The sequence below is a fragment of the Trifolium pratense genome, linkage group LG3 (genome assembly GCF_020283565.1).
Source record: "Trifolium pratense cultivar HEN17-A07 linkage group LG3, ARS_RC_1.1, whole genome shotgun sequence".
Lineage (NCBI taxonomy): Eukaryota > Viridiplantae > Streptophyta > Magnoliopsida > Fabales > Fabaceae > Trifolium > Trifolium pratense.
Window position 1 is genome coordinate 38795901 of NC_060061.1, and position 16975 is coordinate 38812875.

Genomic DNA, 16975 nt, shown 5'->3' on the forward strand with positions numbered 1-16975 from the left:
GAATGAAAGAGGTATCCAACCCAACTCAATTAGTTAATATCTTTCACCATTTTAAGTTAATAATGTCAAGTGTTTGTCATAAGTTGTTTCTATAAGCTCTCACAAAAAGTCTCACAAGTGCTTAACCACTTATACTAGTAAATTACCTCAAATAAGCTAATCCAGAAAGCCCCCAAACTTGTATTGGGTTCAATTATTTTTTTTATTTTTTTGGTTTTTAACCCTCTCGTTCCCGGGGGGAAAGGGGCCGCGGTAATCCATAGTTCAATAAAGTCTGGCCAAAGAATTGTTCCCATCAGGAATCGAACTTGGGTTCTCCCAAATTATTCGTCTTAGGGTGATTCATTAATCACTCAAGCCCAATGTCTTAGTTGGTTCAACTTTTTCTTTGACTTTGCCGTGAATGCTACTTTTAGCACTAGGTTGTCCTTTATAATTTAATTTGACTTAAAATAACACATGTACAACTACGAGCATAGAATGTGAATTCATTATTAAAATATAGACATTGAATAAGCAGGGTGTCAAATTGTCCTGAATGATAGGTTTCAAGTAGTAAATGTAAAGAGGAGTTAACCAAGACTTTGTTTGCGAGTTGGTTTTTTGGAGGGTTTTCGGAGGCTAAGTCTATATTTTGAAATATAGTTAGCATTTTGAAGTAATTGTAAGAAGAATGTGATAGCTGATTATATAATACTTTAATCACACTTGAACCATTTTAAAAATCATTTTATAGTGTTCGTAATTCAAAAAAAGTAAAGTAAGCTCTTCTTCCCTCCCAAAGCCAACTCGCAACTGAGATAAGTATTTGGTTCCTAATTTATGAAAAAGTTCTTAGAAGTTTGTAGGTGGCTGTGGAGAAGTTAAATGAGAGAGCTTATGAAAAAGTTGAAGTGGACAAGCTGATTTCAACTTTTGTGGGAAGCTATTATTTAGCAGCCTCGTAGTTCATTCTATGATTGTTTCATTTTTTCTTTATCTAAATATGGTTGTTGAAACACTTTACCTAAACCGGTTCTATCCGTAACAACACTTGGTGCTCATGCCTTTTGTGTATTGGAACAGAAGATTTGTTGTTGATAGTTACACTACATTTTCTAGTTAAGAAAATAGATCATTTAAGTATTGCATCCTGCTTTTCAGGCATCTATGTAGTCAATAATGGTTCAATTTGTTGTATAATACAGTTTCATTTATGTGAACTTTTTCTGGAACAGGTTGAAGTATGGCTTCAAACATTCTCACCAGGAACGCGCACCCCGATTCACAGGCACTCGTGTGAAGAGGTTTTTGTTGTTCTCAAAGGCAGTGGCACTCTTTATATTGCATCAAATTCACATGGGAAGTACCCTGGAAAGCCAGAGGAGCACTTTATCTTTCCAAATAGCACATTTCATATTCCTGTTAATGATGTTCATCAGGTAAACTATTTATGTACCATAGCAAGAACATTCTTTCGTGTCATTATTGAGTATGGCATTATGTGATTTCAATAGATCAAAACAGTGGTAAAGGGAAGATAATATGTTGTGGATTCTAGGATCTTTGTCCGCCTGCGCATACATGAAATTTGAACGTGTAAAACTTAGCACGTGTGGCTGCAAGTAGTGCATACAATTGTAGCTGAGTGAACAAAGATAATGATAACCTGATAAGGAAAGGTTATAAAGAGTGTCATTATGTTTTGCTGACAGTTTTGCTTTGGGGTTAGGGAGACCAAGGGTTTAAATTATAAACATTTACTTGAAAAATTATAGCAGGCCGACATGCTAGTTGACCTCACCTTGTCAATTGTGAATGGTAACCCGTGAGCTGATTGAAAGAGTATAAGTTCTAGTCAGATCTATGTGCAGACTTCAAATTCAAATGATGTCGAAAGAAATGTTAGTTGGTCAGAGTGAAGTAACTCTAGGGAGTTTGTTAGGAACTTTGAAGTTCCATCTTCATTGCTTATGATGAAAAGTAAATTGTTTCTTGTTTCAAATATATAAAGTAATGCATGTCTGGTAAAATGGAAAAATATGTACAATTTTTCAGGGGTGATGCACATTTCTTTAGATAATTAAGAACTTCAACATTTTCTACTTGTTCTTCGGTGACTCTGGTCCCTTGTGTAATTTTAAATAATTATGGAGAACATGCTTTACAGCTTTGGAACACCAATGAACATGAGGATTTACAAGTTCTGGTTACAATATCTCGTCCGCCAGTTAAAGTGTAAGTGACCTATACCTATTCTCCTCGGTTTCCAAACTGCCAAAGCTCTTTATAAATTGTTCCGAGCAACTTGGTAGATGGTATCCCAAAAACGTGTGTATACTCTGGCTTTTCTTGTTTTTAACTCATGCTTCTTAACTTTATCGTGGTTTTTATATAATACTTAAGAATTCATATTAAATGGATGCACTGAATTGCATTCTTTTGCCCATATCACATTGTCTTTGCCTAATTTGTTCTGCAATCAAGCAAAATATGATGCTTAAGTTGAAACCAATATGCTTAGGTTCATTAAAGGTTGAACTGCAATGTCCTGTTAACAATAAGCATTAACCTTATTCTACACCATTAACAAAATGCACATTTTAAATTATGGGACTGTGGTGCAAATATCTTTTGCATAGGTTGTCATTTTCTCCCATTTTTTCTTGAAAAAGCAGCAAAAGATTCTTTGAACTCGAGCTATTTCGTTACACTGTTTTTCTCATGTTTTTAGTTGCTCATTAATCAATAATCATTATGCATGTTTTGTTTTTCATTAGGTTTATATATGATGACTGGGCGATGCCTCACAGTACAGCAAAATTGAAATTCCCCTACTATTGGGATGAGCAATGTTCTCAAGAACCTTCAAAAGACGAACTGTGATTTATGGTCAAGGTTTACGCTTAGCACATGTTTTATTGCCGAGACTTTCTACTGTTGTAAAGTATTTCTTTACTATATGTTTAAAACTGTTTGGTCATTCATATTCTTTTAGTCTAATCTCACTGCTTCATCTACATAGACTTTAATACCTTAGCAGGTTCTAAAATTTTGCTACAAACTGTTCAACATGGTCATGCAAAACAAAATTTGATAAACAAACAGAAAATTCTTGAAGGGGTGTTTGCAGTAGCAATTTCCGTTACTTGCATGGTTTTCGAATCCCTCCCTTACTCTTGCTTGGTGGTTAATTCCCTTGCTCCCCTCTACCAGGATTAGTCTTCTAAAATAGGTTCGGAAGCACTCGTTCCCTATTTCTATTACACAAACTGTTCAGAGCCTAGTTTAGGTCGCCCTACTCTGCTTAAATATCATAGCCCCAGTCGGCTCCACTTTTTCGTTACAAACTTTGGTATCATTACCTTTAAGGCTCAATGTATCACAAGCTGTCACGTGTGTCTAAACTAGTCCTAACTCTGCCTCAGGTAGAATTTATCGTTCTAGACTAAGCTTTTAATCCTATACTAAGACCTCAGATACTGAATTTAATGGTCTCATGTTGGACCTTAGCACATTGTCCTTCGTTCGGGATAACTAGCTTCGTTTCCTATCTGATATCCACTAGCTGCTTAGATTTTATTCTAATGTGATCAATATTAAAATAAATATAAAACAATACGATAAAAGAGTTTGAAAGTAGAGACAATTGAATTTATACCCAAATTATACAAAATCAAGCATTCGTAAGGGAGTTCAACGACTCCACCTAACCTAGGAAAAATAAATTACAAAGACAGAAAAGAAATGAACTTTATTGGCCTTGGAGTTCCTTATTTCCTTGCCTCCTCCTTAGAGTTCTCATAACTCTCTTTTGAGTATCACTATTGTTGAGTGATTTCTGAATGAATAATAGTGGAGGAGGAATGTTCTATTTATAGTTTTTCAGGTGAGTTTTGGCTTTTTCTGCGCGTCCATCGCACCCATCGTGGCCACAACGGCGTGTAATTTTGCCTCTTCGTGGCCACGATGGAAGATCTTCTCCAGATTTTCTGTTTTCTTCAACCGTCTTTCATCGTGCCACGATGACAAGGCATTGTGGTACGATGGTAAAGATTTGTTGCAGATTTTCTTCGATTTAAATCGCCTTCTCATCGCTCCACGCTGGATCTCATCGTAGGTACGGTGGATTGTGCTATTTATTACGTTTTTGCCTCATTTTTGATGTTTTTTTTTCCACTTTTCTTGCTTCTGGGCCAAATAACTTCACTTTTCCAGGTATTTGCTTGCTTTTGGGCTTCAATTACTATTAAAACTATCCTAAATTGCTACTAAAAACATCATATAATTGACTGTTATCAAGTCCCTTTGTCTCCGAAAAGAAATTATTTTAAACAACATAATAATAATATAGTTGTATTTGTTTAAATTAACAAATTTTTCTGACAAAATTAAAATTAACAATTAAATATATGTTTACTTGCATATTTTTTGTCATAAAAAATGTTTACTTGCATAGTACTAGTATTTTGTATTAAATCTAAGAACACATTGTAAGCATTGTTCGCTAAAGAAGAAACCCATGCCTCTTTTGCAGACTGAAATCTGAATTCCTGAAAGAGAATACCTGACCTGGCCATACTGCAGGGCCCACACATGGGCCAAAAACTTCCGGTAAAAGATAGTGAAAAAAAAAAAGTTGTATAATTAGATTTGTTGGCTCTAGGAAAATAAGAAAATGCATATATTATTAGGTTAGACATCTTCATTCGAGCTAAAATTTAAAAACTTTTGTTTCGTATGATAATTTCTACTTCGTCTATAAAAAAATGCGCTATAACCTCATTCAAATCACCTAGAATATTAATGGGGTTTTATTAAAGAGTTAGATATTCAAATTATAGGATGTCAATTTGCAACGGTAAAAGAGAATCTCAGTGAAAACTACCCCATTTGCGGATTAGAGCCCGAAGAATTATTTTTCATAGTAGTGTAGAGCAAGGGAAGAGGGAGAAAGTCTCCGAGAGTAGTGGGGACATGGGCCCAAAGATCATACCCCTCGCCCTAGACCTCATCCCTAAACAAATCAATAAATCCATTTTATATTTTTGGTTTTTTTTTTATATGATATTAGCGTCTTGAAAACATGTAATTAATTTGACTCTAACCGCAACTTATCGATAGAATCTTAGTATCAAACGAAGTGAGATCTAATATGAGTATAAATTTAGGTTCTACATAAATTATTAAAAATCAGGAAACCTTATTAATAAGAGGATAAATATAGGTCCCGTATAATTCACACAAAAGATTATGTCCCCGTATAAATATATGAGTATAACTCGTAAAATTATTAAAAAAATAAACAACTTTATTAATATAGGAGTAAAAATATAAGGCTCGTAGATATAACAAAAAAAAGAGGTTCCCGTATTAATATGAATATAACCCGTAAAATTATTAAAAAAAATAGACAACATAATATATTAGTAAAAACACAAGTTCTTTGAGAATCACAAAAAATAGTAGATTTTCGTGTTAATATATGAGTATAAATATATGTCTCACCAAAAATAGTAAAAAACTGAAAACTTCATTAATAAGAGTAAAAATATAGGTCTCGCAGAAATCCTACAAAAAATTATATCATTGTATTAATATATGAGTATAAATATATGCCATGTAGAAATTATGAAGAATGGACAACTTTATTAATATATGATTAAAAATATAAATCTCGTAGAAATCAGAAAAACAATAGGTTCTCCCATTAATATCTGAGTATAAATTTAGGTCCTACATAAATTATTAAAGATCAGGAAACCACCTCAAGAAAATATTAAAATATCTGACCAATGTATTGATGACACAAAATATTAAAATATTAAAATGGAAGTAACCGCCTAAAGAAAAATATTAAAATATTGAAATTAGTTATTAACTTTCAAATATGACACAAAATACTCTTGAAAATGATTATGTGTCAAAAAATGAAAAAGGGGAAAATTGGTGATTTCATATGTATCTTCTTTTTTCCTTCAAAAAAAAAATGTATCTTCTTTTCATATATTGTAGATGTGTCATTATATTCATTCGTCGGTCATAATTGTTAATTTTATGCGGATTACTATATGTTATTTATTTTATTTTTTTGTAAGGTAAAGAAACGTTTTAAATTGAGTAATTAAAACAAAATTAATACCGCCTATATTAATTCGCCTATATAGTAGACTGTATAGGATATATCGATGCCCAGTTAATTGATGTTTGTTTAATAAAAAAATTGAATTTGTATAAAGTGAGGTAATTTGAATTTGGGTTACATACAGAAAATTGGAGTTTTAGATATAAAGAAAAAAATCGTGGGAGAAGTAACAAATAAAGTGATGTTTTGTGGTTACAATTGGACATTTTACTCATATTGGTTCCAAAAATCTACAATATATGAAAAGAAGATACATATGAAAGGACAAAACTTCATATGTATCTTCTTTTCATATATTGTAGATATAAAGTGAGGTAATTTAATTTGAATTTAGGTTACATACAAAAAAATTGGATTTTTAGATAAAAAGAAAAAAAAATCGTGTGAGAAATAACAAATAAAGTTGAGTTTTGTGGTTACAATTGGGCATTTAACTCATATTGGTTTCAAAATTATAACAAATTAATTCATATGACTTAGTGGTAAATATAATAAGAAGTGTAACTAAAAGGTTAAAGGCTCGAATCCAAAATAAAATAGGGGCAAATTGGTGATTTCATATGTATCTTTTTTTCATATATTGTAGATAAAAATACTAAAAAGAGAAGAAAAAAAAATCTTGTTTACTACAAACATATCATGTAATTCATCATTAATCTTCTACGTCCCTCCGTCCCAAAATAATTATCACAATTTGACTATATTTTTTTACAAATGTATAAAGACAAATCTTGTTAGATTTGTCTCGATGAGTACTATCAAAATATCAATTTTTCATAATTTTTAATAATATACAACTAAATATATTAATGATCAAAATTTCGCATCAGCAAGTGTGCAGGAGCAAAATGTGACAATTATTTTAGGACGGAGGGAGTATATTATGGTGAAATTGAAGAATATTACCACAACACAAACTGACTAGTATAACATCAAAATGGAATGAAGATTAAGAGACACTGTTAATGATTACTGTACAGAGAATATTTGAATGTCCCAAAATATTCATAAATTAATAAAAAAGGATGCTTAATACAAAAAGACTTTGATCTTTCTTGTAGTATAAGCTTCTCATCTAAACCCTGAAGCCAAATATCACCTCCTAAACTAAGACCTATGGTGAAAAATGCTATAGAGATGAATTACAAGTAAATAATTAGACTTTCAGCTACTGTTTTAAAATCCTTCAATTTCATACTTATTATACACTTTTGTTTGATTCTCTTCCCACCACTTTTCTGCTTCTTTCTGCGAAAATCGCTTCCGGCTGCCAATAAATATATAGAGGAAAAGAAAATTCAGAAAAAAACACCTTAATATGCATTGCCAACATTCTATTCTTTAGTCTTCAAAAAAAAAAATTCTATTCTTTAGTTTCAAACATACTGGCTGTTCTGAAATAAGTGTCGTTATCGTACAAAAATTAAGAAGGGCTATAAATAAATTAAGGCCAAATTGCACTTTTGGCCCCTTAATTTTCACAAACTTTTGATTTTGGCCTCTTAACTTTCAAAATAGCACTTTTGGCCCACTAACTTTAGCCCCTTTTGCAAAAGGATGGCCCCCCAATGATTTTGACCAAGTCAATGCACACGTGGCAAGTGACTTACATGCCATCTCAGCATGTCTTGCCACGTGGACAATGACTCACATGCCACATGTGCATTGACTTGGTTAGGAGGCCAAATTCGCAAGTTTGTGAAAGTTAGGGGGCCAAAAGTGTTATTTTGAAAGTTAAGGGGCCAAAATCAGAAGTTTGTGAAGGTTCGGAGGCCAAAAGTGCAATTTAGCCATAAATTAAAGAATGTTGAAATTTTACAAAATTATCCTTATTAACTTTTGGTTGTTAGTTCTTACCATAAATGTATAGCGAAATATAAGAGTTCGAGCAGAAAGTGTACATTACCTAAATCTCACACGCTTAACTCCTTTTTCTCCACTCGGCGAGCTTGTCAATGTTATGTAAACACCATTCTCATATTGTTCGACCCATTCAACCATCTTCAAACCATCTGCAGTGTTTTGTTGAGATTCTGCTTTAGTGAGATTAGTCTTCTCCATCAACTTGTCATTTTTGAGAAGGATACTTCTCCCAAATTTGGACTTTAATGCACTAGAGAATATTATAGGAGAATTTGATAAACTATCCATATTGGCATTTCTTGGACTATTCATATCTGTTTGTATAGGTGCCAAATTTGGATGAAATTCTTGCAGTCCAGACTTTTGTTCTAGTCCATGATTATCTTTTCCTGATAATGTATGAAGCTACAAAGATGATATATAGCTATATCAGTTAATGTGTTCAAGAATGTAAAACCAAATTACAATGACTATGTTTGGTATCATGGTGAGTATGTCAGAATCACGGTAACCCACTGTGATTTTGCATAGCTTCTGTAAAAAATCACTGTAAAAAATCACGGTGAATCACTGTGATTCTGAGATACCTACGGTGATACCAAACTTAGACTAAGTAAAGTAACATCTCATATCGTACATGGCCGGCCCAACATAAGGTGAGGCCTAAAACGAAAAATAATAATAATGGAGTTTGGTGTACAAAAAACACTGCCATGTACTTAGATGTATTCGATCGTTAAACAAAATTAGATTTCCATGATATGCAATAGAATCACAATTTAGGGTCTGTTTGGATTGGCTTATTTAAACTTATCTACTGCCATAAACAATTGTGAGACTGTTTAGAAGATCTTATGTAAATTGTAAATGGCTTATGATATGTCCATAAGCTGTTTTCAAAACTGTATATAGCTTATATAAAAACAGTTTGACATTATTTTATCTTTTGTTATAGAAATAGCTTATACATAATAAGCACTTATACGCTAAACATTTGTACTATAAGTGCTTAATTAAGTTATTTATCCAAATAAGGCCTTAAACAACAACAGCAATAACAAAGAGCTTACCCTTAATGCCAAAACTTTTATAACATCTTTTGCTGCTTTGCACTTAGCAGCTTCCTCTTTGGCTACAGACCAACTCTCCTGAACTTTTTGTTGACACTCCAGTATTTCATTGTCTTTGAGCTCACATTGCTTTTCAAGTCTCTTAGCCTATTCAAAGTAATGAAATAATATATCAATTATAAGCCAAGCGCCTTCATAACACAACATAAATAAAATTTCAATTTTCAACTACCAAAGGAACACGAAAAGCAATTTAGTTTACAAAACGTAAAGATATAGAAGGAAAAAAAAACTTGTGGCCGAAAGTCGGGTCATTACCTCAGCTCTCAGCCTGTGAACTTCTTCTATGAGCAACGTATCAGACTTTGATGTATCTGTTTCATGTACAACTGAATTTTGTGTATAATTGATTCCAAATTGTGCTGAACATGGAACTTGTCCACATTGTGGCACACTACCTAACTTAGAAGAACTATCTTCTAAATCGTGTTGGCTTTCTTGTTGGTTTTTCCAAACCTTCCTTCCACTTGGCATGCTTTTCCGGTAACACGATTGGCTAACAGACAATAAAGGACTATTTGTCACATTTGTTTCGCCTCTATCTTCGGTGAAATCACCAATTTTACTCTGATGACGCTTTAGTATCTGATGATGCTTTAGTATCTCCCGATCGTTACAATTTATAGACTTTAATGAGTCCGTAACTGAATGTGTACTACTACTTCCTTGCTTTCTATCAAAGCACGAATCACAAACACGAAAGGCCTTGCTCTTATCCGGGGCTAGAGACGCATCGGTAACCTTTTTACTACTACAAGCACGGCAGAACAAAAGACCACAGTTATAACAGTTATGTTTCTTCCTTGTGAAACCAAATGCTAACCTACAACCACTACAACTTGATTGGTCACTAATTGAAATAGGTTTATGCAAACATACTGCAACTGTGAAACTTGGACCACAAGTTATTGTATCTACCTGCCTATCTCTTAGTGCCTCAACAAAACAAGGTGTGTATCGGTTATCGGTATCGCCTAGCCCAAGTTGTCCGTTTTCACCTTTTCCCCATGTGTAGACACTTCCTGAAGATGTCAAAACAGCAGCATGATATGAGCCACAAGATATCTTTTTTACATACTCTTGTTTAAGCATACCTTCAACCAGAACGGCTCTATCCTTAACATGTGGATTTCCCAATTGTCCATATTTTGCACTTCCAATAGCAAAAACTTTCCCCATATTAGTAAGTGTGAGAGTCAACATTCTTCCGCAAGATACTTGAACAAAATCGTAATCGACAAGCTGTGAAACACATGTTGGTACAAGTTTGTTTCCGTTATCGGCATGACCAAGCCTCGCTTCATCTCCATCACCCCATGTAAACAGCTTACCGGTAGAAGTATTGTACTTAAAACGGTCAGCAATGACTTCGATAATTGCGGCTGTATGCCATGTTCCACAAGCTACAGACCTCACACATAAACCCTTAAGAGACTCAACTTCTTTTGGACTAGAAAAGCTATGATAATTCCCATGTCCAAGTACTCCAAATGTACCATCTCCATATGTAAATAACCGACCGCAGCTGGAAACAATCGCGGTATGCCATTCTCCACAAGCAACACTTGAAATACTAATACCCTCTACAGGTAAAGAAAGTTTATGTATTAACCACTGACTCCTAATTCTCCCTTCATCAACCGAATCCGAACAAGAAACATCGTTCCCCCACGCATATACTTCACCCGAATCCGTCAAAGCACATGTGTGATACTCGCCACAGGCAACGTTTTTTACACGAATATCACCAAGAGAATCAACTATTTTGGGGGAGCTAATGTCCATATCAATTTTTTGCCCTAACCTTCCCCTCTTCCCTTGACCCCAACAATAAACTTCGCCTTGTTTTGTAGCTATTGCCGCATGGTTTCCTCCTAAAGCTACATTTTGTACATCTAACATCGCGGTCGATTCGAGTAACTTTGGAACTAAAGAATAAATACTATTTTCGACAAACCTTTCATTCACAATCCCTACAAGGCATCCAATTCCACCACCCCATATCATTACATCCTTCAATACATTGTTATTGCTATTTCCTACATGTGAGGAAGTGGTAGGAGACATGATAGATCTATATGACCACAAATCCTTCTTGTATTCCTTTTCGAAACGAGATGTTTTAGTATTGCTATGAATATCTGGATTAATATATGGAGAACTTGGGACTGAACTATCTGTTCTTCCCTGAGTGCTGGAGAGGGATGATGCCGATGAATACAAGTTATCAGATGTATACGACATGCCATCAGAAAAACACCTTTCTGAAAGTGACAGAGTTGGACTTGCACATACGCTATGTACCTTCAAAATAATGACAAAATTGTTACATTTTATGCTGGAGACAAATTTTTGTACTGATAATTTCATTCATAGATTGAGAGTAAGATCAAAGTGAATTTCTTTCATATTCCCAAAAATCAGAAGAATAGAATTAAGTATATGATTTTGTCAAAAAAAAAGAATTAAGTATATGATAGCATGCCATGGTATTAAGTATATTACACGAGTGACCGATTTGATAATACCGTAAAATTTACCACATTGAGACGTAAACACGAGAAAATATTCAAGATCAAATTTATGATACAAAGTCATATATATCTCTTTGCTCAATAATAATACTGTAATGTTAGCGAATTACGGTTTACCCCCTCACTAAGCATGTCACGTCATCATTTATGCGGAATCTTAAACCAACATATTCAATGACGGGTTAAAAGGACTGAATCTTGACATTATAGTGGGTAATTGAGAAAATAAAATATAACAGGGGGTAAACCGAAATTCACAAACATTGCAGGGGGTAAACACTATTTTACCCTAAGTTTTATTATTGCATAAATCCACCTTACCCACAAAAAACAAAAACTTCATAGCATTTGAAGATTAATGATGATTACTTTTACTCTATCGTCAAGGAACGATTTTAATTTAGAATCTAAATTAAAATGAGGAAGATAAAGGCAGATTATGAGTATGAAACCTGAGTAAATTGAGCGGTATCATCTAGAAGACCAAGATTTTTCTTTCGGCGTAAAATTCCAGAGGGACTACTGACACAACTCTGCACTCCTTTGCAGCTTCTTAAACTACTAAAAGCTTTAGGTTGCTGACACCTTGAAATCACAGCTTTCAAGCCAACAAACCAAGTAGCAGCTTGTGCTTTATCCTTGCATATCTACACTCAAAATAAACATGTCAAGCTATATAGGAAAAACAAACGCAAATATAAGTCAAATGTAGATATAAAAAATATTACCAGATCAAGAGAATGTTCACCATTAGCATAGATCAGTGAAAATGAATGGCATTCCTTTTCGGTTTCGTTTTGTCTCTGAGACTTTATCTGAAAAATGGTGAGCCATAATAATTATTAGACCAAAACAGGATTTATTTATTTTTACTCTTTTTATTTCTCTTTCAAGCCTTCATTTTCACATGGATAGTGAATCAAACAAGAATTCAATGATGCTAATTGTTACATACATTTCCTTGTCCTTGAACAATTTTTGTAACTCCGCTCAACCGCAAATGTTTTTCCTGCTGTCCTGAGCACCAGATCAAATTTCTCTCATCCTAGATAGAATCAAGGGACAAAATATATAAGTTAAAACCTTCACAATTATGAAATGAACAAAGACAAATAAATCAATTCTCATACAAAGTTACATTTTTCCATTTTATGCAACAATATAATTTTGACAATAACACAGTTAATCAAAAGTTTACAAAGTGGATATAGCACTTAACAGTTAAAAAACAATTAATCTAATCTAATTTTCAATAAATAAAAGGCATTCAATAGAAAGCAGTATTCAATTTTGCTTTGTCCAAGATCAATTGGATAATTTTCTTTTATAAGACGAATCAAAGAGACAAGGACGGGATCTCAGTGGATCGTTGCAACAAGACCTCTCAGATATACAATAATACCCTGCACGTTTAAGATTGAAATCCCAAAGGCAAGATTTTGGAAATACAAGGGAAATCATATTTTGAAGAAACAATATGTACTAAGAAATGTGATCCATAGAAAGTTTCATCTCACACGTGCTTACCGGAGAAAGTCTGAAAGGGCAGAGCTTCGGCTTTCCTCGACTACCACACTTGAGTAAATATGCACCTTTCTTTATAGATACAATTGCCTGAAAAGTAACACAGAACAATTTTTCAGTTTTGGAGAAAAGCAAAACTAGTTCTCTAGGAGGTAATGTAAACAAAAATAGTAAGAAAATATTGCACAAAGAAAATAACATAACAAAATATACTAAATATCAGTTACATTGGCAAATTTCAAAATAAACACTGAAAGCATAACTTTCATAATTAGAAGGCAACAATTAAACATCACTAGCACCAGATGTGTTGGGTTTCAGTGTGAGTTGTTAAGTCTCACATCGACTATGAATTGGAAGAATGTTTGATTTATAAGAGAGGTGATTCATTAACCTAATGAATTAAGGTTTTTGGGTGGACATGTAGCGTCTCATTATCCAATGATCCTGGAGCATTGACCTCATTATTTCTCCCGAGAGAGATACCCATTAATCTAATGTCTTAAGATTTTCAAGGATGTAGCTTATCCCTCTCTCGTGATCCTGGAGCATTTGATCCTAATGTTTCTCCCAAAAGCTCCCGGGGACTCCTCAACAAGATGAAGGAGTAAGAGGTGCCCTTTGTTAAACAAAGAATTTTGCTATGTCAACAAATCACAAACTTTCATACCATTGAAGTGAAACGCTTTCAATAATCTGATGGTTTTGATTGATCATTTCTAATAAATCACTCTGGTGCCAGAGTCTCGAACCGAGTACCTCGAAAAGTGTTCTTTCAACCAAGTGGCCTCTCCGGGAGGCTGACACTAATAAATCAAATAAAAAATCAATTTTTTTTTGTGAAAAGTGACATATAATCCAAAATCAATCTGTGACATTGTCATGAATAATAAAAATAAAATTTTGGACTAAACCCAGAAGTTACCTTCCAAAATTAAGGACACCCATTAAATGATTTATACACATTGCACATGAAAATTTTCTCCAATTATAGGGTAAAACAACAGAAAAACACAGTTAAAAAGAATGAATTGAAGCCAAGAATTTGAGTCTAAAACACACCAATGTAAAATTTTGGTAACAAGATATTAGAAAGAAAAAAAAAATACTATTTTTTTAACAAGTGAGGAAGAAAAAAACAAGGACCTGTTCAAGAGCTCTATCAAAAGGAACTGTTCCTGGCAAGGAAACTTCTTCATGTTCTTCCATTGTCATATTGCAGTATCATGTGAAGAGAGAAGAAGACAAAGAAAACAGAAGAAGAATGAGGTTGTTCTTGGTTTTCACAATAGGTGGAACCTTATCATTAAGATGCTTTGTTTCTTTCTTTCTCTTTCTATGATTATGTTAAGAAAAAAAAATTGTTTTGTGTGTCTGAGAGAGTGTGTCTGAACAGAAGAACATAACATAACATAAGAAAACAGGTTAGACAGAGTGGAAGAGAGGTTCTTTCTCTTCCTTTTATGGATTCATTTGTTTATTATTTTAAGGATTTGGTGAGTTAGTAAGTGAATCTGTTTTTTCATTTACTTCGTAGGTTGTGCAGTGAATGAATGAAAGAAGCATGTAAAATTGTTTGTGTGTATGTGTGTGTGTGTGAAGAACAACTCTCTGTCTTAACTCATCATGTGCACGTGTATTCCCACATCACATGCTTTTTCCTCTTTTTGTGTCATCAAATAAAACACTAGTAAATATTACCACATGCTATTATTGTCTTTTTTTCATTTTTTTCATTAATCACAATTTTTTTATTAATCTTTTGTTTTGTTAGGAATCGAACTCAGAATATATGGCGTACTATCCAAATTCTTTACCACTAGACCAAATTTAGTGGCTTAATCTTTTGATTCTTACTTCTTAGAAGATTGAACTCGGATAATTTAGATTCTGATTACGTGATAAGTAAAGTCTAGTAAAATAGTTTTCACCAAAAATAGAAATTGGTATTAGGACTTTGGATTCGACTGGTTCATAAATTTTCCCTTAGATAAAAGGTTTAAGAGAATTCGAGTTTAAGTGGAAACAATTTTTGGTTAAATTTTATTTATTTTGCCATTGAATTTTAAATTTAGAAACTAGGGAATTAAGAATAAACAAAATTTGGTAATAATTGATTTGCCATTTTAAAAAGTTCTTGATTTTCGGCTATTCATAAATTAACAATTAAACTTAATTAATAGTAATAATATGCCAATTTAATAAGATGCCAATTTGGTCTTTGGTAGTCTAATATTTACGGATGAAAGCGTAATTACAGACCATATTTTTATGGTACCGGTACAAATTTATGGTATTTTTTAATGCAATTTTTTTTTTGAAAATTATGTATTTTGATTAAATAGAGTCCACGATCAGTTTGTTTTAGAGCATTTTTCAATAGTGATAACCGCCGAGTATCATATATTATTAATAAGGGGTTCATACAATATCATGTAATATTTATAGAACTCATATATATTTTATTTCAACGGTAACGGTAATATCACTTTGAATATCATACATTTATAACAAGTAGTCTTCTCAGAATTGAGTATTGGGTCTAACTTAACCCTACAAAACCGACTTGTAAAATGATGATTGTCTCTAATTTATAAGCACTTAGTCAGGCATATCGCAACCGATGTGGGACTTCTTAACACCCCCGCTCGCGCCAAGTACTATGGGCTTGAGGTGCGGATATGAATGGTGGAGGGCCCGATCAGAAACCTAATTGCAGGCGGCCCGACGAAGTGGCCCAGCAAATCGTGAATAGGCTCTGATACCATTTTAGAATTGAGTATTGGGCCTAACTCAACCCTACAAAACCGGCTTGTAAAGTGAGGATTGCCTCAAATTTATAAACACTTAGTCAGGTCATATCGCAACCGATGTGAGACTTCTTAACTAGTCTATTCTATAATTATTATTTTAACTTTATTTAAATACAAAAAAGTAATATTAAATCGATGATACGATACTTTAAACGTCGTATCATCAATTTTGATATTCTCTATGTCATGTCATAGAACTCCAATAATAAAAAAAATAAAGTACTCCCTCCGGTCCTTTTTATAAGGAACACTTAGGGCAAAAAATTTGGTCCTTTTTATAAGAAACTTTGACCAATTTTCAAATGTTTTAAATGTTCAATTTCACTTATGCCCTTATTTATTATGAGAGAGAATTTAAAAATAAGTAAGTTAGTTGAATAAAGAGTAATTAAATAAGGGTATACATGGAATAAATTTAAATTTATAAGAGTATTAAATGAAAATAACTATGTTAAATGTGCTTCATTGGTCTGTGTGATTTTTTTAAAGTGTTCCTTATAAAAAGGACCGGAGGGAGTATAAATCATTAGCTTATCAAACAACCTAAATTTAAAAATGCTAATTATTGGCATCGGTTTCATTAATAATATTAGCTAAGGCTATGTTTGGATTGATGATACATAACGGAATGGAGCGGAATGGAACATAATGGAATGGAATGGAGCGGAACGGAACACAAATTCCGTTCCATTGTTTGGATATTCAATGATGGAATGGAACAAAATTACCACTCCGTTGTTTGGAAAGTGAACGGAATGAAATAAAATATAACATTTTTATTCGAATTTTACCCTTATTGTAAAACATAACTTGTGAGCTCGTGACGTACAATACCCTGCCGCCGCAATTCAGCTGCTTCCCTCATAAGCATAGCAGCTAGTCTATTTTCGGTTTCCAGATCATCTAATAATATTAGCCAAAAACAAAGTTATAAACACTAGAACTCTAGCATTATACGAACTGATTCAAAGCTATAAAGGGTGGAAA

The 16975-nt window shown here is 33.3% G+C and overlaps 2 protein-coding genes across 4 annotated transcripts; one reads left to right on the forward strand and one right to left on the reverse strand.

Annotated features, from left to right (window-relative positions):
• Positions 1-2: 2 nt before the first annotated feature.
• Positions 3-2962, forward strand: LOC123915070 (auxin-binding protein T85-like). Its single transcript, XM_045966219.1, has 4 exons — positions 3-11; positions 1218-1421; positions 2150-2217; positions 2760-2962. Exons 1-4 carry the CDS (start codon positions 3-5, stop codon positions 2863-2865), a joined length of 387 nt encoding a protein of 128 aa, XP_045822175.1. The 3' UTR covers positions 2866-2962.
• A 4148-nt stretch (positions 2963-7110) lies between these two features.
• Positions 7111-14844, reverse strand: LOC123913665 (PH, RCC1 and FYVE domains-containing protein 1). 3 transcript variants are annotated; one of them, XM_045964479.1, is made up of 9 exons: positions 14322-14844; positions 13179-13265; positions 12607-12696; positions 12380-12466; positions 12104-12298; positions 9376-11421; positions 9058-9204; positions 8031-8392; positions 7111-7391 (listed from the first exon to the last, which is right to left on the reverse strand). In XM_045964479.1, the coding sequence occupies exons 1-9, from the start codon at positions 14388-14390 to the stop codon at positions 7301-7303; spliced, it is 3174 nt and encodes a 1057-aa protein (XP_045820435.1). In that variant the 5' UTR covers positions 14391-14844; the 3' UTR covers positions 7111-7300. The 3 variants fall into 3 exon arrangements, with proteins under 3 accessions (XP_045820435.1, XP_045820437.1, XP_045820436.1); XM_045964481.1 differs by lacking the exon at positions 14322-14844 and adding an exon at positions 14101-14210; XM_045964480.1 differs by lacking the exon at positions 14322-14844 and adding an exon at positions 13570-13665.
• Positions 14845-16975: the final 2131 nt, after the last annotated feature.